Source organism: Ornithorhynchus anatinus, chromosome 12 (assembly GCF_004115215.2).
Source record: "Ornithorhynchus anatinus isolate Pmale09 chromosome 12, mOrnAna1.pri.v4, whole genome shotgun sequence".
In the NCBI taxonomy this organism is placed as follows: Eukaryota; Metazoa; Chordata; class Mammalia; order Monotremata; family Ornithorhynchidae; genus Ornithorhynchus; species Ornithorhynchus anatinus.
This window is the reverse complement of record NC_041739.1, coordinates 1,904,767-1,929,328: the sequence shown is the minus strand read 5'-3', so window position 1 is coordinate 1,929,328 and position 24,562 is coordinate 1,904,767. Positions and strand designations below refer to the sequence as shown.

The 24,562-nt window shown below is 55.7% G+C and overlaps 1 protein-coding gene across 1 annotated transcript in view; it reads left to right on the top strand.

The window, feature by feature from the left end:
* TRAPPC11 (trafficking protein particle complex subunit 11) overlaps positions 1-24,562 on the top strand; it is a 41,989-nt gene that overhangs the window by 2,124 nt on the left and 15,303 nt on the right. The window contains exons 2-19 of the mRNA XM_029076830.2: positions 869-1,090; positions 4,504-4,673; positions 6,572-6,642; positions 8,575-8,689; positions 9,262-9,361; positions 10,021-10,094; positions 11,598-11,694; positions 13,044-13,177; positions 13,969-14,116; positions 15,725-15,818; positions 18,027-18,106; positions 18,204-18,282; positions 18,559-18,613; positions 19,185-19,330; positions 19,556-19,617; positions 19,707-19,839; positions 22,250-22,380; positions 24,338-24,493. Of these exons, the coding sequence (XP_028932663.1) occupies positions 887-1,090; positions 4,504-4,673; positions 6,572-6,642; positions 8,575-8,689; positions 9,262-9,361; positions 10,021-10,094; positions 11,598-11,694; positions 13,044-13,177; positions 13,969-14,116; positions 15,725-15,818; positions 18,027-18,106; positions 18,204-18,282; positions 18,559-18,613; positions 19,185-19,330; positions 19,556-19,617; positions 19,707-19,839; positions 22,250-22,380; positions 24,338-24,493 (2,049 nt within the window). The 5' untranslated portion in view covers positions 869-886. The remainder of the gene's footprint in view (positions 1-868; positions 1,091-4,503; positions 4,674-6,571; positions 6,643-8,574; positions 8,690-9,261; positions 9,362-10,020; positions 10,095-11,597; positions 11,695-13,043; positions 13,178-13,968; positions 14,117-15,724; positions 15,819-18,026; positions 18,107-18,203; positions 18,283-18,558; positions 18,614-19,184; positions 19,331-19,555; positions 19,618-19,706; positions 19,840-22,249; positions 22,381-24,337; positions 24,494-24,562) is intronic.

Genomic DNA, 24,562 nt, shown 5'->3' with positions numbered 1-24,562 from the left:
TTCCTCCTGCTCCCCGCTCGATCCCTCGATAGCGGCTCGGGTTACTTGTAGAGAGGCGGCCTGGCGCAGCGGCTGGAGCACGGGCCTGGCGGTCGGCAGGTCATGGGTTCTGATCCCGGCCCCGCCACGGGTCCGGCTGCGTGACCCGGGGCAGACCGCTTCACTTCTGGACCTCGGTCCCCTCATCTGTAAAATGGGGATGAAGACCGTGAGGCCCCGGCGGGACCGGGACTGCGTCCAACCGGATTTCTTCCTTGGGTCCCCCCCCAGCGCTTAGCACGGTGGCTGGCCCGTAGTAAGCGCTTAAGCGATAGCCCAACCCGTATTATCGCTATCGCGGTAGGTGCCGGGAGAATTCAGTACTTGGTCAGTTTCTGAACGGAGGGAATCCTCCCGCTTAGGCGGAAGGGGCTTCGGGGCGGGGAGGGCGCGCCCCGAGGTTGGGTGCGGTTAATGAGAAGCGGCGTGGCTCAGTGGCAAGAGCCCGGGCTTGGGAGTCGGAGGTCGGGGGTTCGAATCCCGGCTCTGCCACTTGTCAGCCGCGGGACTGAGGGCAAGTCGCTTCACTTCTCTGGGCCTCAGCGACCTCATCTGTCAAATGGGGATTAACTGTGACCCTCACGTGGGACGATCTGATCACCCTGGATCTCCCCCAGCGCTTAGAACAGTGCTCTGCACATAGCGAGCGCTTAACAGATACCAACATTATTCTTCTCCGGGCCTCAGTGACCTCCTCTGTAAAATGGGGGTGAAAACCGAGAGCCTCACGTGGGACAACCTGATGACCCCAGCGCTTGGAACAGTGCTCTGCACATCGTGAGCGCTTAACAAATACCAACATTATTAACGGTGCCCTCTCCGGTTCCAGGTGCGAGAAGCGGCCGCCATGAGCCCCGCCCAGTGGGACTTCCCGGTGGAATTATGCTGCCGGCCGATGGCCTTCGTCACCCTGACGGGCCTGGACGTGATCTACAACGCCGTCCACCGGGCAGTCTGGGATGCCTTCTGTGCTAACCGGCGCGCCGACCGCGTTCCCATTTCCTTCAAGGTGCTCCCCGGCGACCACGAGTACCCCAAGTGCAGACCCAAGGTATTCTCCTCTCTGCCCTAAAACTTAATATGTTGGCATTTGTTAAGCGCTTCCTATGTGCAGAGCACCGTTCTAAGCGCTGGGGTAGACACGGGGGGGAATCGGGTCGTCCCACGTGGGGCTCACAGTCTTCATCCCCATTTTACAGGTGAGGAAACTGAGGCCCAGAGAAGTGAAGTGACTCGCCCACAGTCACACAGCTGACGAGCGGCAGAGCTGGGATTCGAACTCATGACCTCTGACTCCAAAGCCCGGGCTCTTTCCACTGAGCCACGCTGTGAGCGCCGGGATTTATTAAATAATCAGTCGGGCGTATTTATCGACCACCTGCCGTGTGCAGAGAACGACGCCGTGCTCCGCTCTGGGCAGAGAAGCGGCATGGCCTAGGGGCAAGAGCCCGGGTCTGGGAGTCAGAGGTCGTGGGTTCTAATCCCGGCACCTCTGGGCCTCAGTTCCCCCCTCTGTAAAATGGGGCTGAAGCCTGTGAGCCCCACGTGGGACAACCCGATGCCCTCGTATCTACCCCGGCGCCTAGTACGGTGCTTGGCACCCAGCAAATATCGTCGTCGTTATTATACTGAGCCCTTGGGTGGGTACAATATCTCGGACACATTGAGGATGATAGGATGTTTGGCAGTTTAAATGCTTGCTGTGGACTTAAGCCCTGGGATCGGTGCGAAGTTAAGATGTCGATTACGGTCCTGTTCCCACGCGGGGCCCCCAAATAATAATAATAATAATAATAATAATATTGGTGGTATTTGTTAAGCACTCACTAAGTGCCAAGAACTGAAGTAAGCTCCGGGCTATATACGAGATCATTCAGTTGTATTTACCGAGTGCTTACTGTGTGCAAAGCACCGTACTGAGCACACGGGAGAGTACAGCACAACAGACAGAGTGGCTCAGTGGAAAGAGCCCGGGCTTTAGGAGTCAGAGGTCGTGGGTTCTAATCCCAGTTCCGCCACTCGTCAGCTCCGTGACTTTGGGCAGGTCATTTCACGTCTCTGCGCCTCAGCGACCTCATCTGTCAAATGGGGATGAAGACTGTGAGCCCCACGTGGGACAACCTGATGACCTTGGATCTACCCCAGTGGTTGGAACAGTGCTTGGCGCATGGTAAGCGCTGGACAAATGCCATCATTATCAACAGATAGATTCCCTGCCCACCACGAGCTGTCAGGTGTCAGAGGGAACTCGCAGTCTGAAGAGGGAGCACTGGTTTTGAATCCCCGTTTTGCAGAGGAGGTCACCGAGGCACAGAGAAATCGAGGGATTTGCCCAAGGCCACGCAGCAGGCAGGTGGCAGAGCCGGGCTTAGAACCCAGGTCCTCTGACTCCCAGGACTGTGCCCTTTGAGAGAAGCGGCGTGGCTCAGTGGAAGGAGCCAGAGGTCGTGGGTTCTAATCCCGGCTCCGCCACTTGTCAGCTGGGTGACTTTGGGCGGGTCACTTCACTTCTCGGTGCCTCAGGGACCTCATCTGTCAAATGGGGTCAGTGCTCCCTCTTCAGACTGTGAGTTCCCTGGGACACCCGTTAGCTCGTCGTGGACGGGGAGCGTGCCTGTTAATGACGACGGTGTTTCTTAAGCGCTTACTATGTGCCAAGCACCGTTGCCCCCTCCGGGGGACAACCTGACGACCTTGTATCCCCCCAGCATTTAGGGCAGTGCTTGGTACGTAGTAAGCGCTGTTGTTATTTCCGCTAGGCCGTGATCTCATCCCCGTTTTGCGGCCGAGAAGACGGGCTCGGAGGGGTTCAGTGATTTTTCTCGAGGTCACGGAGCCGCCGGCCGCTGCTGGAGTTGGGAGCCGAGCCGGCGTCTCTGGACTCGCGGCCCCTTGCTCTTTCCACCGGGCCGCACCGCCCCTTTCTTGAGGAGGCCCAGCTTCTGTCATGGCCCGCAACGTCACCGGGTCCCGTCGGCCGGGCGGTTATAACCGGAGGGGCCCCCGACGCGTCCTTTGGAGACCTCCCCGCTGAGCGTCCCCCTCTCTCCCCGATTCCCCATCGAGCAGGGCTGTCAGCGAGCGCCTGCTGCGCTCAGAGTGCTGGGCTAAGCGCTGGGGAGAGTCCGCTATTTAGAAGATACGGACCCTGCCCTCGAGGAGGCTGGAGTCTAATTAACGGGGTTTCAACCTCCTCAGATGCGGGGATGGGCTTAGGGCAAGATCGGGGGTAGGGTACGACCGGGGAAGCCGCGTGGACTGGTGGAAAGAGCCCTGGCCTAATTCCGGCTCCCCCACTTGCCTGCTGCGCGTTGGTCTTGGGCAAGGCACCTCCCCTTTCTGTGCCTCGGTTTCCTCTGCTGCAAAATGGGGATTCAAAATGTGTTTTCCCTCCTACTCAGACTGTGAGCCCCAAGTGGAACAGAGATTGTATCCAACCTCATTAGCTCGTATCTCCCCCGGTGCTCAGAAGAGTGTGAGCCCGTCATCGGCCAGGATTGGTCTCTGTTGCCAAATTGTTCGTTCCAAGCGCTTAGTACAGTGCTCTGCACATAGTAAGTGCTCGATAAATGCTATTTGAATGAAAGACTGTTGGACACATAGCGCTTATCAAATATTGTGGAGATTAAAATAAAAATACAGCACCTGGGCTGAACATTGCACCGGGCTACGTCCTCTGACTCCCAGGCCCGTGCTCTTTCCACTAGGCTACCCTGCTCCTCGATTAATACTGGAAATCGATTGATTCCAAGGAAAAGTAGCAGTGGATAGAACACGGGCCTGGGAGCCAGAAGACCGTGAGTTCTAATCCCGGCTCCGCCACTTGTCTGCTGTGTGGCCTTGGGCAAATACCTTCTGGGCCTCAGTGACCTTATCTGGAAAGTTGGGATTAAGAGTTTGAGCCCCAGGTGGGACAGGGCTGGGTCTAACCCGATTTGCTCGTATCCCCCCCAGTGCTTAATAATAATAATAATAATAATATTCAAGTGCTTACTATGTGCCAGGCACTGCTCTAAGCACTGGGATAGATACAGGGAAACGAGGCTGTCTCACGTGGGGCTCACAGTCTTCATCCCCATTTACCTCAGATGAGGCCCAGGGAAGTTAAGTGACTTGCCCCAAGTCACACAGTTGGACAGGGATTGTCTCTATCTGTTGCCGAATCGTACGTTCCAAGCGCTTAGTACACTGCTCTGCACATAGTTACCGCTCAGTACTATTGAATGAATGAATGGCGGAGCCGGGATTCGAACCCGTGACCTCTGTCTCCCGAGCGCGGGCTCTTGCCACTGGCCTCTTGGCCTAGCACACAGTAAGTGCTTAACAAATGCCATTATTATTATTATTATCTGGGTCACCCTCCGTGGGAAGAGACACCTTTTGATGTTCGTGTTCGCCGGGCGGCGTCAGGGTGTCCGTTGACGACGTTTTCCTTGCCCCCCCCCCCCGCCCCGGTCTGCTCAGAGGACCTCCTACGAGTGGTACATCCCCAAGGGGATCCTGAAGACCAGCTGGATGAACAAACACCTGAACCTGGTGCCGGCCCTCGTGGTGGTCTTCTACGAGCTGGACTGGGACGAGCCTCAGTGGAAAGAAAAGCAGTCCGAATGCGCCACCAGGGTGGAGATCGTCAGGTAGGGCCCGGGGCTCCCGCCCGCGACCGGCCGCCGGCCGGCAGTCACCCGCCGGACGCGGCTGAGGAAGAACGTGCAGAGGAAGAGCCCCCCAAGCCAGGGAATCCCACGTTTCCAATCTGGGTCGCGGGGGGCGAGCCCACGAGACCGGCCAGAGAGGAGAAACGCCAACAAGCCAGTAGACGGACCCCGGGGGCTCGTCGGAGTCAGGGGGCCACGAGGCTGGAGGAGGGGATCTGGGGACCCCGGAACGGGCCTGGGGTTCGGTCTCCACAGCCCGAGGTGGGAAGCGAGGGGCTCTCGGGCCTCATCTGCCCCAGGCGGGGGGCTCCGTAGGGTGAAACAGGCCCCAGTTTGGCCTCTGAAAGGACCCGAGGGGTAGCGTGGTCCAGCGGGTGGAGCCCGGGCCTGGGAGCCAGAAGGACCTGGCTACGCCACTTGTCGGCTGGGTCCCCCCGGCAAGTTCATTCCGTCATTCAGTCGTATTTATCGAGCGCTTACTGCGTGCAGACCGCTGCACTGAGCGCTTGGGAGAGAACGACACGGCGACAAAGAGACACATTCCCTGCCCACAACGAGCTCGCGGTCTAGAGGAGGAGATGGACGTGACCCTACGTTAATAAATCTATAAAATAATGAATATAATAAATTATAATAGGAATAATTGTGGTGTGTGTTAAGTGCTTATAACGCGCCAGGCACCGTACTGAGCACTAGACGAGATAATCGGGTGTGCTGTGGGGATGGGAGAGAGGATGAATGAGCGGAGCGACGCAGGAGGGAGTGGGAGAAGAGAGGAAGGCTTCTTGGAGTCACCTCACTTCTCTGTGCCTCAGTTACGTTATTTGTAAAATGGGGGATAAAACCGTGGAGCCCCATGAAGGACACGGACTGTCCGACCTGATTACTTTGTATCTACCCCAGGGCTTAGAACAAAGCCGGCGCTTATCAAATACGATGTTTAAAAAATAGCAAACCGAAAAGGAAAACCCGAATGAGGGTTGTTCCCCTCAGACCACCCAGCCCTGGATTCCTTTACCGAGTCACCGGGGTGGCTCCTCCGTCAATCATTCAGTCAGACCTATTCATTGAGCTCTTACTATGTGCAGGACGCTGTACAAAGCGCTTGAGAGAGTATGATGTTTCTTTAGAGGGAAGCTTCTTGTGGGCAGGAGATTGTAACAATTACAATCCTTCTGAGCTTCCCCTTTTCCCTCTGCTCCCCCGCCGCCTTCTGTTCCCCCCTCCTTCCCCCCTTCACCTTCCCTCAGCTAAGCTCCCTTTCCCTCAGCTCCTTCCCCTCCCCTCAGCACTGTGCTCCTTTGGATATATTTTTATTGCCCTATTTATTTTGTTAATGATCATCCCCTTGATTCTATTTATCGTGATTATGTTGTCTTGTTTTTGCCCGTCCGTCTCCCCCGATTAGACCGGGAGCCCGTCATTGGGCAGGGATTGTCTCTTTCTGTTGCCGAATTGTACATTCCAGGCGCTTAGTCCAGTGCTCTGCACATAGTAAGGGCTCACTAAATACTCGTCCGCTCAACTGTATATATTCTCGTTACCCTATTTATTTTGTTAATGAATTGTACATCGCCTCGATTCTATTCAGTTGCCATGGTTTTTACGAGATGTCCTTCCCCTTGACTCTATTTATCGCCATTGTTCTCGTCTGTCCGTCTCCCCCGATTAGACCGTGAGCCCGTCGAACGGCGGGGACGGTCTCTATCTGTTGCCGACTTGTTCGTCCCAAGCGCTTAGTCCAGTGCTCTGCACATAGTAAGCGCTCAATAAATACTATTGAATGAATGAATGAACTATGGAATCAATGAATGAATAAACTCAGGAGGTGAATTTGAGACTAAATGTTCTCTCCAATCCCCCCCCCAAAACCGCAGGCAAAGTTTGCAAGGAAGAAACACCAAAGTCGCCGTGGTTCTGATCCAGAAGAAGACCCCCCTGCCCCCAGGTGAGACGAGCCGGTCCGACGCGGGCGTTGCCCAAGCCCGACTTCCCAAAGCCGCTCCCGCACCAGTCCCCGGCGCTAGCTTTGGGATCCCCGAAGCTGGGGGCGTCGAGCCTCGTCAGCGACTACTCCTCCCGGTTGGGGGAAGCCACGGTCGTTCGCCTCTGAGCCCCGTTGCACCCCGGCCCGAGTCTGAGGTTTGAAAACGATTCCCCGTCAGCCGGTCGTATTTATTGAGCACTTACTGTGGCCAGAGCACTGTGCCAAGGGGCTGGGAAAGTACGATATAACAGACACATTCCCTGTCCGCAGTGAGCTCACAGTCTAAAGGGCCTCGACGGCTCCATGCGTTCATTCAGTCTTGTTTCTCGAGCGCTTACTATGTGCGGAGCGCTGGACTAAGCGCTTGGAATGAATAATTCGGCAACAGGAAGAGACCATCCCTGCCCAACGACGGGCTCACGGGCTAAACGGGGGAGACGGACAACAAAAGGCATCTTCTCCAGGGTACAGGGGAGGCAGCCGACGGAAAGCCTGAGGCCCAGGTGGATTTCCGGAGTGCGGGGCGTCGGGGAAGGGGACTTGGGGGGGTAGGTGGGGTTGAGGCTAGAGCCGATAGGCGAGAGCTCCGGTGCGGTGACCGGGTGGCAACCGGCGGTCGGCAAAGGGACGGGCTCTGGGGTGAGAAGAAGCTCTGTGAGGATAGAGCAACGAGGAAGTAAAAGGAAAACTGAGGTTCAGACGTCAAATGCAAGCAGCAGAGGTGGAAGCCTGTCAGTTAATAATAATGACGCTATTTGTTAAGCGCTTACTATGTGCCGAGCACTGTTCTAAGCACTAGGAAGGATACAAGGTGATCAGGTTGTCCCACGTGGGGCTCACAGTCTGAATCCCCATTTTACAGATGAGGAAACAGGCACAGAGAAGCGAAGTGACTTGCCCACAGTCCCACAGCTGATAAGTGGCAGAGCCGGGATTCGAACCCATGACCTCTGACTCCCGAGCTTGGGTTCTTCCCATTGAGCTACGCTGCAGTTTTATTTATTGACCGTTTACCGTGTGCAGAGCACTGTACTGTGCACAGAGCACCGAGTCAGATCATGGGCTGTAATCCCAGCTCTGCCACTTGTCAGCTGTGTGACTTTGGGCAATCACTTAACTTCTCTGTGCCTCAGTTACCTCATCTGTAAAATGGGGATTCAGACTGTGAGCCCCACGTGGAACAGGGACTGTGTCCAATTCCCATTTGCTTTTTATCCACACCAGCGCTTAGTACAGTGCCTGGTACATGGTACACTTAACCAATACCAAAGTTATTATCATCATCATTATTGCTGAGCACTTGGGAGAGCACAACACAGCGGAATTTGCAGACACGTTCCCCGCCCACAATGAGTTTACAGCCGAGAGGCGGAGACGGACTTGAATGTGAATAATCCTCGAATGCCCAGTGGATTTCCAACCCAGATATGTACCCGTGCCTCCGTTCCGTTTGTTCTCTGTCCGTCTCTGTTCCAAATATGTTCCGCGTCTCTGGGGGTGCCTGAGAGGCCGAGCGTCATATTGCCCGGTTACCGACAGTCATTTCCTTCTCTCCCTCTTTCCCTCACTCTTCCTCTCTCCCTTTTTCCCTCTCTCTCTTCCTTTTTCCCTCTCTCTCTTCCTTTTTCCCTCTCACTCTCTTTACCTTTTTCCCACTCTTCCTCTCTCCCTTTTTTCCCCTCTTTCCCTTTTTCCCTCTCTCCCTCTCTTCCTATTTCTCTCTCTCTCTCTTTCCCTTTTTCCCACTCTTCCTCTCTCCCTTTTTCCCTATTTCCCTCTCTCCCTCTTTCCCTTTTTCCCACTCTTCCTCTCTCCCTTTTTCCCTCTTTCTCTCTCTCCCTCTCTCCCTTTTTCCCTCTCTCCTTTTTTCCCTCTCTCCCTCTCTCCCATCAGGGGAAGACGTCATCGCCTCGGAAAGGGCAGCGGCTCTGTGCAATGCCTGCGAACTGTCCGGAAAGTCGCTGTTCGTCCTGCCTCACACGGATCACCTCGTCGGTTACATTATAAGGTAGGCGGCTCGGGGGGTCGTTCCGGGAGGGGGTGCGGTCACACCTCGCACCGCCCACCTCGTCGGCTGGAGTACCAGGTAGGCGGCTTGCGGGCCCTTCCGCGTCGGTCCCCAGCAGACCCGGAGGTGACGTAAGTTCGGCCCACGATCCCGGCACGTTGGAGTAGCCCAGTCCGATTCCATCAATCGGGGGTATCGATCGAGCGCTTAGCGCGCGTAGAGCACTGTACTGAGCAGTCGGGGGAGTAAAATGTAGCGGAGCCGGCGGACGCGTCTCCTGCCCGCCAGGGGCTTACGGTCTGGAGGGGGAGACAGACATTAATAGAAATAAATTACGGACGGGTACCTGAATGCGTGTGAAGAGCAGGACGGGCTGGGTCTACCACCCCCGCGCACGAGCTCCCGCGTCCTCGGGATGGAGGCCCCTCTCCTCCCTCCCGGCCGACTTTCCGGAACGTGCTTCGGGGCGTGCCCCAACCGAGCGGTGCCGTTAGCCGACCGCCCCGGTTGGCTTTCACGCTCCGGGGGATCGGAATCCTATCCCCTGAGCTGTGGGCACGTTTCTCCTGCAGATTGGAAAACGCCTTTTATGAGCACGCCCAGACGTATTACTACACCGAGATTCGGAGGGTGAAGTCGCATAAAGAATTCTTGAACAAAACCACCCACCAGGTAACGAGCATTTTTCTGACGGTGTCAGGCGTTTACTACGTGCTGTTTTAAACGCTGGGGGAGATACAGAGTAATCAGGTCGGACACGGTCCGTGTCCCACGTGGGGCTCCCGGTCGTAGTTCCCATCGTACAGATGAGATTGCCGAGCCACAGAGAAGTGACTTGTCCGGGGTCGCACGGCGGACAGGTGGCGGAGCCGGGACTAGAACCCGGGTCCTTCTGACTCCCGGGAGCGTTCCGCGAGGCGCCGTGCACCCTACCCTCCCGGGGAGATGCCGTGAGATGGGCTCTGGCGGCCGATTCTCGACTTCCAGGGGACTGAAACCCCTCCACTTCCGGCTCGACTTTTTCAGCTCGGACCCCCGGGTCTCTGTATGTGGAGGAATGACCCGAACCTTCCCCGGCCCCTCCCCGATATCGGGCTCCTTGTTCTGTGACCCCCCCCCCTTCCTCGCAGACCACCTGTGGAGGTGTGGTTTCTGACAGCTCGGTCGTGACCCTTTAGCTCTTTTAGACTGTGGGCCCGTCGTCGGGCAGGGGTCGTCTCTATCCGTTGCCGAACTGTACATTCCAAGCGCTTAGTACAGTGCTCTGCGCACAGTAAGCGCTCGGTATATACGATTGAATGAATGGATGACGTGTTGATTTTGTTTTTCAGCTCTTATTCGTCAGACATCAGTTCAAAATTGCCTTCTTCAGCGAACTGAAGCAAGATTCCCAGAATGCTCTAAAGTACGCTCCCTCCGCCAGCCTTGCCAGCAGCCCTCTCACCCCGGGACCCTGCGGTTGTTATCGCTATCGCTGTTACCGTTATCGCTGTGGTTCTTATCGCTGTCGCTGAGAAGCAGCGTGGCTCAGTGGAAAGAGCCCGGGCTTTGGAGTCAGAGGTCATGGGTTCAAATCGCAGCTCTGCCACTTGTCAGCTGTGTGACTGTGGGCGAGTCACTTCACTTCTCTGGGCCTCAGTTCCCTCATCTGGAAAATGGGGATTAACTGTGAGCCTCATGCGGGACCACCTGATTACCCTGTATCTACCCCAGCGCTTAGGACAGTGCTCTGCACCTAGCTCTGCACCTAGTAAGCTCTTAACAAATACCAACGTTATTATCATTATTATTATTATTATTTATGCAAGGGCGGTTCTGATCCCCACTAGAATGCCCCTCATTCCAAAGTATTTATTTTATGGTATGTGTAAGCACTTAGCACGGTACTAAACACTGGAGTAAATACAAGTTAATCAGGTTGGACACGGTCCCTGTCCCTCAAGGAGCTCACAGTCTTGATCCCCATTTTACAGACGAGGTAACTGAGGCCCAGAGAAGCCAAGTGACTTGCCCGAGGTCACAGAACAGACACGTGGCAGAGCTGGGATTAGAACCCAGGTCCTTGCCATTCCCGGAGCCGTGCTCTATTCACTAGGCCATGCTGCTTCTCCTTTAGATCCAAACTTGAGTCCGTTTGGATCCCGTTTCTTTTGAACATCTGGAGTCACACAGTGGCTAAGGATGGCGGCGTTAGGCGTCAGAAGCTCCGGTTTGGGTATCCGGTCGATCGCAGGCTGGGGGGAAATCCATCAGTGGTATTTATGGAGCTCTTACTATGTGCAGAGCATTGTACTAAGCGCTTGGAAGAATTAACAGACCTGTCCCGTTCCCATAACGGGCTTACGAGTTGCTCGCATTTGTTTTGTCCGAGTGATCAGTACTAGCCTTTAAATTCACAGGGAATCGAATCAGATTCCCCAGGGCCCCAACCTGATCACTCAGCCGCTTCCTCCGTGTTTCCGGGCGTTTCCCTGGCCTCCGTGGGGTGGACGGAGAAGCGTCCAGTTAGTATTCTCCAAGGCGGTAGCTTTAGCATTTCCTCGGGCTTTATCGTCACTTATTCTCTCTCTGTTTTCACTTCTTCTTTTCCGCCAATTTCTTGGCAGTGATTGCTGAATCAAAATCCTCTGAACCTGTGGGGGGGGGGGGTTGTCTTTTTTAGTGTGCTGTTTTGTGGGTTTTTTTGTCAGTGCGTAAAAAAGCACTATTTTTATTCTATTATCAATAAACAGGCCCAGTGTAGCAAAATCAGAAATGCAGAATCAACAAACTGTTTACACGTTAAACCAGAGGAGCACTCGGTCGGCGTCAGCTGCTGCTTGCCGACTTCCTCTCCGGCTTTTCCCTCAAAATCATTGTCTCTCCTATTGCGTTCTGACTGGTTTGAACTCTCCGCCGTTCCCCATAGGAACTACCGGGCCGCCTACAACCTCATCCATGAGCTCAGGGCCCATGAAACCAACATGCTGGAAATCAAGACCTTGGCCGGGTACATCAATTACAAGGTGAGGGCGCCAGGCTTCAGTGGGGCATCAGAAAGCCGGGGGTGTTTTTAAAGCGGTTTTGGGTGAGGCCGGAGGGAGAACGCGCCCGATCAGACCCTCCGCGTGTCACGTGAGGGTCAGCTTTCAAATCGAAGAGGATGCAGTGGTGTTGGTGGGCAGGGCGTGGCGGGGAGGGTGGAGGCCAGGCCGCCGCCCTGCCGCTGCTCTATCCCTTCGCCCGGGCAGCGCCGATGGGAATCCTGGGCTCTCGGGCCGGTGCTTCCCAGCGTTGAGGCCCCTGCTCTCCCCGTTTTCCTGTGGCGTCCCCGGACGCCATAACCTGGTTCGCGGCTTTCTATAAAACACGTCCCGCCTCCTCTCTCCCCGCCGCCCCCAGGGTTCCTACCACAGTGTTCACAACCAGGCCTTATCCCACGGAAGCCTTCTGCTCCAGCCCGACGCGAACGTGGCTCCGTCGATTAGCCGGTCTCTCCGGGGGGGGGGGGGGGTCCCTCCGGCCCCTCGCCCCCATCACACCTCACGGTTCTCGGCCAAGTCCGTCCACCCGTGGGTGTCTTTAGTCCCTCCTTTCCAATCTTGGATTGTTGGGCCTTGGCTGCTCCAACCTCAGGTTTTTGTTTTTCCTCTCAAAGGATTTGTTCTTAATACTGAGACTGGAAAGGTCCTTAAGAAGTTGCCTAGTCTATCCCCTGACTGGGCAGGCAGGCCGTCCCCCACCACACACACAGCCAATCAGTCAATCCTATTTACTGAGCGCTTACTGTGTGCAGAGCTTGTTGAACTGAGTACAACAATAAACAAATACATTCCCTGCCCACAGAGAGCTTACAGTCTAGAGGGGGAGGCACACAATATAAGTGACAGATATGTACAGTGACAGGGTAGGAGAGGGGATGAATAGAGAAGCAGCGTGGCTCAGTGGCAAGAGCCCGGGCTTGGGAGTCAGAGGTCATGGGTTCGAATCCCTGCTCTGCCACTTGTCTGCTGTGTGACTGTGGGCGAGTCACTTCACTTCTCTGGGCCTCAGTTCCCTCATCTGGAAAATGGGGATTAAGACTTGTGAGCCTCACATGGGTCAATCTGATGACCCTGTATCTACCCCAGCGCTTAGAACAGTGCTCTGCACATAGTAAGCGCTTAACAAATGCCAACATTATTATTAAAGGGAACAAGTCAGGGCGATGCAGAAGGGAGCCTTCCTCACCCTGCCGCCCCTCCAGGCAGGCTGTGTCCCATCCGTTCCGCCCTTGGGCGGCTTGGCTCAGCCGTGGCCCATGAGGGAAGGCGCTTGGTCGGATGGGCGGGCGGTCTCGCTTGACGGGAGATTGACCGGCTCTTGCTGTCGGCAGATCTGTCGCCTGTGCTTTCAGCACAACACTCCGCTGGACGCCATCGCGCAGTTCAGGAAGCACGTAGACCTGTGCAAGAAAAAAATCGGAAGTGCCGAGTTGGCCTTTGAGCACGCCGCCTGGATGTCCAAACAGTGCGTCTTTACCTTTCCCCATCCGGAAGGCGGCCCCCGGGCGGCGGAGGGTGCGACGGGAACGGGACGGAGGGAGCGGGGTCGCCAGCCGTCCTGGGGACGCCGGGCCTGGACGGTCCCACCGGGCCTGGACGGCGAGGTTGGCCCCGAGCTCGAGTCTGGCCCAGGTGGGGTTTCGTCTGCTGTCGTGCACAGCCCCGACGCTTACCGTTGCCTACTGAAAGCCAGAAATTGGAGAAGCGGTGTGGCCTAGTGGGGAGAGCGTATGGGCCTGGGAGTCGGGAGGACTTGGGTTTTAATTCTGGCTCTGCCAATTGCTTGCTGGGGTGACCTTGGGCGGGTTCACTTAACTCCTCTGTGCCTCAGTGTCCTCAGCAGTAAAATGGGGATGCCCGTTCCCCTTCCTGCTTAGACCGTGAACCCCGTGCGGGACGGGGACGGGGTCCGACCTAGTTAACGCCTACCTACCCCAGTGCTTGGAACAGCATTTGACACACAGTAAGCGCTTAACAAATGCCGTAAAGAATTAACTGGACAGTCCCCGCTTCGGCCGCGCTTGTTTTTGCTCTCGGGCCCCGGCAGGCGGCCTGGAGACGAGGGTCCCAAAATCCCCCCGGGACCCAGCTCCACAGCGACTCCGTCTTTAACCAGTTCCCACGTCCTGATCCCGGGCGTTTCCCGTCCTGATCCGGGCCCGGGCTCAACGGCGGGATCTCCAACCTGACGGAATAGGTCACGGGGGGAGGGGGATGAGGAGTGAGATCCCGCTGGTCCTCCCTTTGTCCTGGCAGGTTCCAAGCCTTCGGAGACCTCTTTGACGAGGCCATCAAGCTGGGCCTGACGGCCATCCAGACGCAGAACCCTGGCTTCTATTATCAGCAGGCGGCCTATTACGCGCAGGAACGCAAGCAGCTGGCCGGCACCCTCTGTCACCACCAGGTCCGTCCGGCCGAACGCCGGCATTCACTTCTCACTGGGGGTGGCGGGGGTCCGCGGTGCCCTGCCCGGCCGGGGCCGACTACGTCGGTAGCATTCGGGAATCGGTTGCGATTGGTTAAAAACCCCACCTCTCCCGTTCACCCCGGGCTTCCTGGCGATTTTGGCGACTCGGGAGCGATGGTCGACTGATTTTTTGAGGAGTGGCATTTTCGAAGGTCCCAGAACCGCCTCAGTTTCCTCTGCTGCCAAATGGGGATTAAATACCTGGTCTCCTTCCTAGTTAGACTCTGAGCCCCACGCGGGACGGGGACTGTGCCCGAACCTAAATAACCTGTACCCACCCCGACGCTTAGAAGCAGCAAGGCTTAGCGGATCGAGCCCGGGCCTGGGAGTCAAAAGGACCTGGGTTCTGATCCCGTCTCCCCCACATGTCTGCTGTGTGACCTTGAGCAAGTCACTTGTCTGGGCCTCAGTTCCCTCTTCTGTAAAATAGGAATTAAGACTGCGAGCCCCATGCAGGACAGGGACTGTGTCCAACCTGATTAATGTTGCTTGCCTGCCACTTGTCGGCTGTGTGACTGTGGGCGAGTCACTTAACTTCTCTGTGCCTCAGTTCCCTCATCTGTCAAATGGGGATGAAGACTGTGAGCCCCACGTGGGACGACCTGATTCCCCTATGTCTACCCCAGCGCTTAGAACAGTGCTCGGCCCATAGTAAGCGCTTAACAAATACCAACATTATTATTATTATTAATGTGTATCCTGATTAACTTGTGTCTACCCCAGCCCTTAGAACAGTATTTGGCTCATAGTGCTTAAGAAGCACCGTAATCATTATTATTGTTATTAGGACAATGTTTGACACATAGTAAGCGCTTAAATGCCATTTAAAAAAAAAAAAAAAGAACTTGCCAGCAATGACGGCCATCCCAGCACGCTCACCGTCGGCACTCTGCATCATTCAGTCGTTCATTCAGTATTGATTAAGCGCGTACTGTGTGCGGAGCACTGTACTAGGCGCTTGGGTAAGTACAATTCAACAATAAACAGTGACATTCCCTGTCCCCAACAAGCTCACAGTCTAGAAGAGGAGAGACATACATCAATACAAAAATACATAAAATTGCAGATACATATACATAAATGCCGTGCGGCTCGTGGAGAGTGGGAGCAAAGAGAGCAAGTCAGACGACGCAGAAGGGGGTGGGAGATGCGACAAGTGGGGCTTCGTTTGGGAAGGCCTCTTGGAGGAGATGGGCCTTCAGCGGGAGAGAGGAATTGTCGGATTTGAGGAGGGGGAGTTCCAGGCCACAGGAAGGACGTGAGCCAGAGGTCGACAGCGAGATAGACGAGATCGGGGCGCAGCGAAGCGGAAACGGGCTGCGAGCTGGGCTGGAACACGTCTGGGCTGCCCGGTGACACGGGTGTCGTTCACCTGGCGTTCGGCCGTCTCCCGAACTCTTTCTTGGGGCTGTGGGGCCTGAGGGAGAGATTAGGGTCACTTGACCGGTTGGGTTTTCCCGAGAATGTTTTTCCAGAAGAAAAAACTCATCAGTGACGTGAAACGAGAACCTCATCTCTGAGCCGATGTTTCTCCTCCGTTTACAGCCTTCTGTGGCGTATCCCAGTCCCGATCCCCTGGAAACGCAAACCGGACTGCTGGATTTTTATGGACAGAGACCCTGGCGGCAAGGAGTTCTGAGTAAATTCTCTTTCTTCTTTGCCGACTCTTCAGGTGGACCTGCTTTTGAGCAGGCAGGCCCTTGGCCCGACCGCGGGCTGTCGGCGGGCTTTGGACGTGAATGAGGAGAAAGGAGGGATTAAATTCAGGTTTCTCAAACGAGCTTTTGAGTTCCTGGTTTCACAGTCCTGCCCGAAATGATGATTCCATTAGGTTGGCTGTCTTTTCTGAGTAGGGGGGGACACGTAAAAGCAGATTTATAGCCCGAGAGATGAGGGAAGTACTTAGCCGTGCTAAAGAAAATGAAGTAATGAAGTCAGCGTAGGTGGTGACTCTAACTGTTGTTCTCTTTAGCGATAGCGATGGGAGAAAAAGCTCATTTGGCGGTCTTCCGTCAAAACTAAATTTCATACGGCCCAGTTTACATCGGGCACCTGCCCGGAGGAGTATTCAGTTCACTGACGACTCTGGCAGCTCATTCAGTCCTGTACTTCAACCTCCGTGTGAAAGTGCTTCATGAGAAGCGGCGTGGTCTGGTGGAGAGAGCCCGGGCCCGGGAGTCAGAAGGACCTGGGTTCTAATCCCGGCTCTGCCACTCGTCTGCGGTGTGAGCCTGGGCAAGTCTCCGCTTCTCTGGGCCTCGGTTCCTTCCTCTGTAAAATGGGGATGAAGACTGAGCTCTGGGTGGGACCTGGACTGTGTCCAAACCGATTAGTTTGTCTCTATCCCAGTGCTAGGTACAGTGCCTAGCACATAGTACATGCCTAAGAAATGCCATTCACGAAAAATGCTCCGGGTAAACACCGAGCATTTATCTAGCCCCAAGGCACTGGGGGAAGGCAACATGGCCCAGTGGAAAGAGCCCGGGCCTGAGAGTCAGAAGACTATGGGCTCTAAACCCGGCTCTACCACTTGTCCTCTGTGTGACCTCGGGCAAGTCACTTCATTCAATAGTATTTATTGAGCGCTTACTATGTGCAGAGCACTGGACCAAGCGCTCGGAATGAACGAGTCGGCGACAGATGGAGACGGTCCCCGCCGTCCGACGGGCTCACGGTCCGATCGGGGGAGACGGGCGGACGAGAAGGATGGCGATAATTAGAGTCGAGGGGAAGGACGTCTCGTGAAAACAATGACGACTAAATAGAATCGAGGCGATGTACATGTCATTAACAAAATAAATAGGGGGACGAAGATATATACAGTCGAGCGGACGAGCACGGTGCCGAGGGGATGGGAAGGGAGAGGGGGAGGAGCAGGGGGAGATGGGGGGAAAAGAGGGTTAAGCTGCGGAGAGGTGAAGGGGGGGCGGTAGAGGGAGTGGAGGGAGAAGGGGAGCTCGGTCTGGGAAGGCCTCTCGGAGGAGGTGAGGTTTAAGTAGGGTTTTGAAGAGGGGAAGAGAATCAGTTCACTTCTCTGTGCATCTGCAAAATGAGGATTAAGACTGTGAGCCCCACATGGGACAACCCGAGTAGCTTGTGTCTACCCCAACGCTTAGAAGTGTTTGGCCCGTAGTAAGTGCTTCACAAATACCATTATTATTATTATTATTACCGTTATCGCGGCTCCATCCAGTTCTCCACGGGGTGTTAACTGTGGTATTTGTTAAGCACTTACTGTGTACCGGGCACTGTAGTAAGCTCTTACAGGACTGCAAGTTAAGGAAAACCCACCCCCTCGCAGGGTCTCTACTCACAATCCGCCTCTTCCCACCCCGCGGCACACGCTGCGTCCCAACCGGCTCCCCTCGTGGGGCCAACATTCCCTAGGTCCCTGCCGGCATTCCGGCCAGAACCAGAGAGAAAACCCACATTCCGTCCGTCGGAAATCGGGAGCGGAGACTGAGTGGGGGTAGAAAGTGGGGATTCTGACTTTTCAAGCATTTGTCCCCGGGGCGTTTCTAGGTCTAGACTGTATTCTAAGGCCAACGTGGGGGTATCCGGTAAGAGCCTTCCGACGGGGCTGCTTTAATTAAAGAACGTTGGGTCTAGGAGTGTTCTCTTCCAAACAGAAGGTGGAATGGAGTGTGCTCAGACCCGCCTGCTGTGTTTGGGGGGGAGCTGGGGGTCAAGAATGCAGCAGGCTTTTGTGTAGGGCTGAAGCCCCATTCCGTTACCCACACGCGGCTCCGAGGGGTTTGCGGTAGTTCCCGGCGGGAGATGTCTTCCGTTTCCTCTTAGGTCCCGAGCGAAAACGAATTTCCCATGGATTGCACTCTGTCTTACGCAGGTTTTGACCTCTCCGACCCCGAGAAAGAAAAGGTTGGCATTCTTGCCTTGCAGCTGAAGGAAAGAAACGTCATTCACTCGGTAAGTCCGGCCTCAGAAAGCGCTCGGGTACCGTGGCGGGGCCCCGGGGCCGGGCTCCGACGCGCGTGACCACGCTCCCCCTCCCCGGCTTTCACAGGAAATAATCATCGCTCTTCTGAGCAATGCCGTTGCCCAGTTTAAGAAGTATAAATGTCCGAGAATGAAGAGTCATTTAAGTAAGTGATTTACAGCCCCGCAGCACTTTTCTCTGTGTCTGTAATTTACTTGTGATAATGTCCGTCTCCCCCGCAACTGTAAGCTCATTTGGGGCAGGGAATGCGTCTGTTTATGGTTATATTGTACTCTCCCGAGCGCTTAGCACATTGCTCTGCACACAGTAAGCACTCAACAGATACGATGGACTGACTGACCAAGTGTCAGCGGCCCAAAGCTTCCCAGTCTTTGCAGATGAATTTTAACTGTTGTCCTTCGACCACCTTCCGTCTTTACAGTGGTGCAGATGGGAGAAGAATACTATTATACCAAAGACTACACGAAGGCCTTGAAGTAAGTGTCCTCGCGGAGGGCGTTGGGACAGGCTGGGGAATCGGAGCTCCGGGGTCTCGGTAGCTTGCCTTCCGCCAGAGTCGGAATTCCCCGGGCGAAGCCCACCGGGTGGAGGGATCCCCACGCTCCGAGCGGTAAAAGTGGTTGGGCTCTGGCCCCGTCCGTGTCCTTCCGGGCTTTAGGATGTGATGAGGCAGCCCGGCTCTCCCGGTCAGCGGCGGCCTCGGAGGAGAGGACGCTCTTGAGTCTCCTGGGTCAGTCCTCCGTAGGTCGGCCCAGGTTTAGAAGGCTCCCGCCGGCCAGCCCGCCCCAGAGCACAGGCGTCCAATACGCGGGCTGTCAGAGATACAGTCGGCGACGGCTTCCCCTTTTGGCAGAATCCCGCGTCTGAGTCTCCGGGGGGACCGTGTTGAGCGATGGGATTCACGGCGGGTGTCCCCGAGCTCCCTGGCGGAGTCGGTCAGTCGTGTCATATTTATTGAGCGCTCACCGCGTGCGGGGCACCGTACTGAGCCCCGCGGCCCCCGCCGCCTCTCCCCTCCCCCGGCGCTCCGTCCTCTCCGTCCCACAGGCTGCTGGACTACGTGATGTGCGACTATCGGAGCGAGGCGTGGTGGACTCTGCTCACGTCCATACTGACCACGGCGCTCAAGTGCTCCTACCTCATGGCCCAGCTGAAGGACTACGTCACCTACTCCCTCGAACTGCTCGGCCGAGGTGACCCCCGGGACGTGCGCTCACTTGAGGATTTTCCGGTCGTTTCTGTCCGTCTGCCGCCTCTTGGGTCTCGTTATTAGCTCCCGGAGGGCAGGGGGTCGGGTGTCTTGCTACTATCGTGTTCTCCCGGGCACCGAGGATGGAGCCTCCCCCTCTCCCGCCCCCGCAAGAGGCGCTCAGTCAGTACCGCTGATTGGTCGTTGTTTTTTTCCGGCTTCCCCTTAGCTTCCACACTAAAAGATGACCAGAAGTCTCGGATCGAAAAGAACCTGATCAGCGTTCTGATGGTGAGTTGGAAGCCGTGCGTTGGAAATGCCTCCCCCGCGTCCTCTCCCCGCCCCGTCGGACCGGGCTGTTCGATGTTGTGTCGGTGCAGAACGAGAGTCCCGATCCGGAACCGGACTGCGATGCCCTGGCCGTGGCCGCCGCTCAGAAGCTGTGGTCGGACCGGGTGTCGCTGGCGGGCAGCAACGTTTTCTCCATCGGAGTGCAGGACTTTGTCCCCTTCGGTAAGTATCCGGCCGTCGGACCCCCACTCGGTCAGTCGGTCCCATTGAGCGAACGCTTCCTGTGCGCGGAACGCTGAGCTCTAAGTGCGTGGGAGGGTACCTACGGCACAGTTGGTAGACACATTGAGAAGCCGCGTGGCCTAGCGGCAAGAGCCCGGGCTTGGGAGTCAGAGGGCGAGGCTTCTAATCCCAGCACCCGCCACTTGTCAGCTGTGTGACTTTGGGCGAGTCACTTCACTTCTCTGCGCCTCAGTCCCCTCATCTGTAAAAGGGCGATGAAGACTGGGAGCCCCACGGGCGACGACCTGATCACCTTGTATCTCCCCCAGCGCTCAGCACGTTGCTCGGCACATTGCACGTAACAGATTCCATCATTCATTCACTCATTCATTCCCCGCCCCCAAAGAGTTTACAGTCTAGAGCGGGAGACAGTACTATAAAGAAATAAATTGCGGATATGGGCATAAGTGCTGTGGGGCTCGGCGGGGGGGAGGGTGTGACTAAAGGGTACAGATCCGAGTGGAAGGGCGACGCAGAAGGTGGGTGGGGAAAGGGGAAATGAGGACCTGGTCAAGGAAGGCCTCATGGAGGAGGTGTACCTTCAATAAGGATTTGAAGGAGGTGGGGAGTGATTATCTGTCGGATGTGAAGAGGGAGTGCGTCCCGAGCCAGAGGGAGGACGTGGGCGAGGGGTCAGCGACGAGATAGACGAGATGGACTCTAACCGGAGCAGCCCCCCGCCCCTTGCCGGGGGGAGAAATCCCGGAAGAGGCACTGGAGGCAAGCCGGGCTCTCTGACGTCCCGGCGAGCAGGTCTTCACACTCTTCCTCCCGTTTCCACGTTGGCGCACAGCCAACGCCGTGACAGCATTGAAGGACAGCAGCCTCCCCCCGGGCTCGGCGCGGCTTCTCAGTGGGACTCCGGCTTTCGGAGTTCAATCAGTCCATCGTTCGTATTTATTGAGTACTTACTGCGTGCAGAGCATTCCGCTAAGCGCTGCAGAGTGGACAGTATAGCAGAGTTGGTAGACGTGTTCCCTGCCCACATGGATGCGCTTAACCAATACCATCATCAGCATTATTATTATTAGCATTATTGTGGAACTTACAGTCTAGAGATGGTTGGTGCCAGGTGGAGACGGTGCAGTTAAAACAGAGAGGAGCCAGTGCTCTGCACATAGTAAATGCTCAATAAATACAGATGACGATGACTTTTTTGTTTTGTGGTATTTGTTAAGCTCACAGTGTGTGTCAAAGACTTCTAAGTTCTGGGTAGATACGAGTGAATTAGGTTGAATACAGTTCGTGTCCCAGCGTGGGTCGAAGCAGGAGGGAGAACAGGAGGACTGAGGCACCGAGAAGTGAAGAGACTTGCTCAAGTTCACACAGCAAGCAGGTGGCAGAGCCGGGGTTAGGACCCAGTCCTCCGACTCCCAGGCCTGTGCCCTTTCCTCTAAGCCGTGCTGATGACCATTATGATGGTGAGCATTTCTTAGAGCATGGACCCTCAGACCTCCCCTAGACCATTTACACTTGCACTGTGAGTGAACACTGCTGACTTTTCGCTGTTCTGCTCTAATCAAACCAGCATGTCGGGTCCGTAATTTAGGCCGGTTTGTAGATGTAGTTGAAATTGTTAGAAAAGATGTGAGAGTAGCAGGTGGATATCCCCCTCCCCGCCCCCGAAGCAGACCCCAAGGACTCAATCGGTGGTTTTTATTGAGCGCCTACTATGTGCAGAGCACTATATTAAGCCTTTGGGCGAGTGCCCAAGCTTCCTGTTGTGATGGGGCAGCATCCCTGGTCGACCGTCGCCGTGTTCAACTCAGAACCTCCCTCGCCCCTTGGGGTTTGAGGTTGGTGGTCCTTCGTCTACCTGACTGGCAACCGGCGCACCTCCGTTGCCCACACGTCAGCCATTCGGGGAAAAGTTGCGCCCCTACCGTGTGCAGAGCGCCGGTCTCGGGGCTTGGGAGAGGGCAGCAGGTTAGTCGCCGTCCCTGCCCTCAACTTACGGACTAGCCAGATCCAGTCGATTCATCCAGTAGTATTTATTGAGCGCTTACTATGTGCAGAGCACTGGACTGAGCGCTTGGAATGGACAGTTCGGCAACGGATAGACAATCCCCGCCCAACGACGAGCTCAAAGTCTAATCGATCAACGGTACTGAGTGTGTACTATGGGTGCAGAGTACTTGGGAGGGTGCGGTGTAACGGAGTCGATAGGTTCCCTGCCCACGGCGAGCTTACAGTCTAAAAGGACCACTCTGTCCGGAGAGGACGGGCCTACACGTCGGCTCGTCTGTCTCGATCAGTTCATCGGACCCCGGGAGTCTGGGACCGTGGGGAGCAGAGCAGGCAGCACAGCCCGCCGCCTTGTCTGACGCGACCTTCTCGTTCGGGTTTCTAGTGCAGTGCAAAGCCAAGTTCCTCGCCCCCAGCTTCCACGTGGATGTTCCCGTTCAGCTCGCCGTCTTCCTGAAGGCCGATTGCCCCCGCCCCGTCCGGTTTTCTAAGCTTGGGGTCAGCTTTAACAACCAGGTAAACCTCCGTGGACGGCGGGTTAGCCGCCTGGATGCTGGGGAGGGAGAAGAGGGGGTTTTCCGGTTTGGCGGACTGATTCCCCGTGCGTCGCCGGACTCCTCAGTCTCACGGGCGCAGAAGCGGGAAGGGGCCGGGGCTGGGAGTCGGGAGACCCGGGTTCCAGTCCCAGCTCGATCTCTGCCCCGTGACCTGGGGTGAGTGGCCGAACTCTTCGAGGCCTCATTCTCCCCACCTGCAGAAATGGGAATGATACTACTTACCCTGCCCTTGCCGCCGACTCGTTCGTTCTTTCAGTCGTATTTATCGAGCGCTTGCTGTGCGCAGAACACTGTACTGAGCGCTTGGGAATATACAACTGATCTACCCTAGCCTCGGCACTAAGAGTAGTCAGGCGCCTTAGGAAACAAAAACTGTGAGTCGGTTCGAGGTGGAATTATTTTTCTCTCTGTAATTTAGGCTGAGCTGACGTGCGCTTGCATCCAAGTAACCATCAGGCTTGTACGCAGTCCTGAGCGGGAATCGGCCCCGGGGCCGAGAGCCTTCGAAGCAGGCCCCGACCTGAAACTGATAAAAGAGGGGTCTGTGAGAGCCTCAAAACCTAGGGGTGCTCCTGCCCGCCCCCCCTCTCCTTGCCACCCGCCTTAAAGCGGAGATGGCACAGGTGGGGTTGAGACTTGTCAGGACCAAGGTAATGATCCAGAATCACGGGGCAAGCACGAAACCGTCGTGGCTCGACATGTCCAAACATCAGAGTTGAAAAATCGTCCGTCACCAGCCAGAAGTCAGTTCAGCTAGTTCCCTTTGCTTGGACGGAGAAAGGGCACTGATAGAATTGACTTTTTTTTTTTTTTTTTTTTAATAGTAGTACGGTATCTGTTAAGCGCTTACCGTGTGTCAAGCACCGTTCTCAGGGCCGGGGTAGGTCCGAGTTGATCGGGTTGGACTACGGTCCCTGTCCTGCGTGGGGCTCACGGTCCTTGCTTGTTCTTGAGGGGCCTTTCCCGATGAAGCCCTCTTTCCCCCGGCTCCCTCTCCCTTCCGTATTTTTTATGCGCTTGGAACTGGGACCTTTGGGCGTTTGCTATCTCCCCGTCCTCAGCCGCCCGGCACTTAGGTACAAATCTATCAATTATTCATTTACATTAATTCCTGTCTCCCCCTCTGGACTGCAAGCTTGTTGTGGGCAAAGAACACGTTGTACCACCTCTGTTGGATTGCACTGTCCCAAGTGCTTAGTACAGTGCTCTGCACACAGTAAGCACTCAGTAGATACCATTAGAAGCGGCGTGGCTCAGTGGAAAGAGCGCGGGCTTGGGAGTCAGAGGTCATGGGTTCTAATCCCGGCTCTGCTGCTTGCCAGCTGTGTGACTGTGGGCAAGTCACTTCACTGTGCCCCAGTTGCCTCATCTGTAAAATGGGGATTAAAACTGTGAGCCCCACGTGGGGCATCCTGATGAGCCTGTAACCCCCCAGCGCTTAGAACAGTGCTTTGCACATAGTAAGCGCTTAACAAATACCACCGTTATTATTATTTTTGATGATGATGGTGAAGGCATTTGAATTCCAACTTTTGACCACCCTACAACAGAACCTAAAGTGCTGATGGATTCGTCGAGAGGCTGCTGATCGCACTGTAGCTTTTCTGGCTCGTCCTCTAGATTGTGAGCAGAAACGTGTCTGCCAACTCTGTTTTGTTATATTGTACGTCCCAAGCGCTTAGTACAGTGCTCTGCGCACGGTAAGTGCTCGACAAATACCACTGATTGATTCCACCCTCCTCCCCCCCCCAACCAACGCCGATGACAAGGAGGACCTCAGTGCCTGCCCCTAAAGATGGTGTGGAAGGTGCTTTGGGATCCCCCCGGGGGACCGGCCCCGTGCAGAACGTTCACAGCCGGGCTGGGACTGCCGTACCCGAAGGAGTCACGGGGGCCTTTTCTCCCACTTCTTGCAGGAATACAACCAGTTCTGCGTGGTGGAAGAGGCTTATCGGGCCAGCGATGTTTTGGAAAACTCGACCCAGGGGACAATGTGCCTCGTTCCGGGAAAAACCAGGAAGTTTACTTTTAAATTCGTGGCCAAGACCGAGGATGTGGGAAAGAAGATCGAGGTTCGTCAGCTTTCCCAATTTTCAGCCACTGGGGTCCTCCTCTCCTCAGGCCCCCTCCCGCCCCCGTCC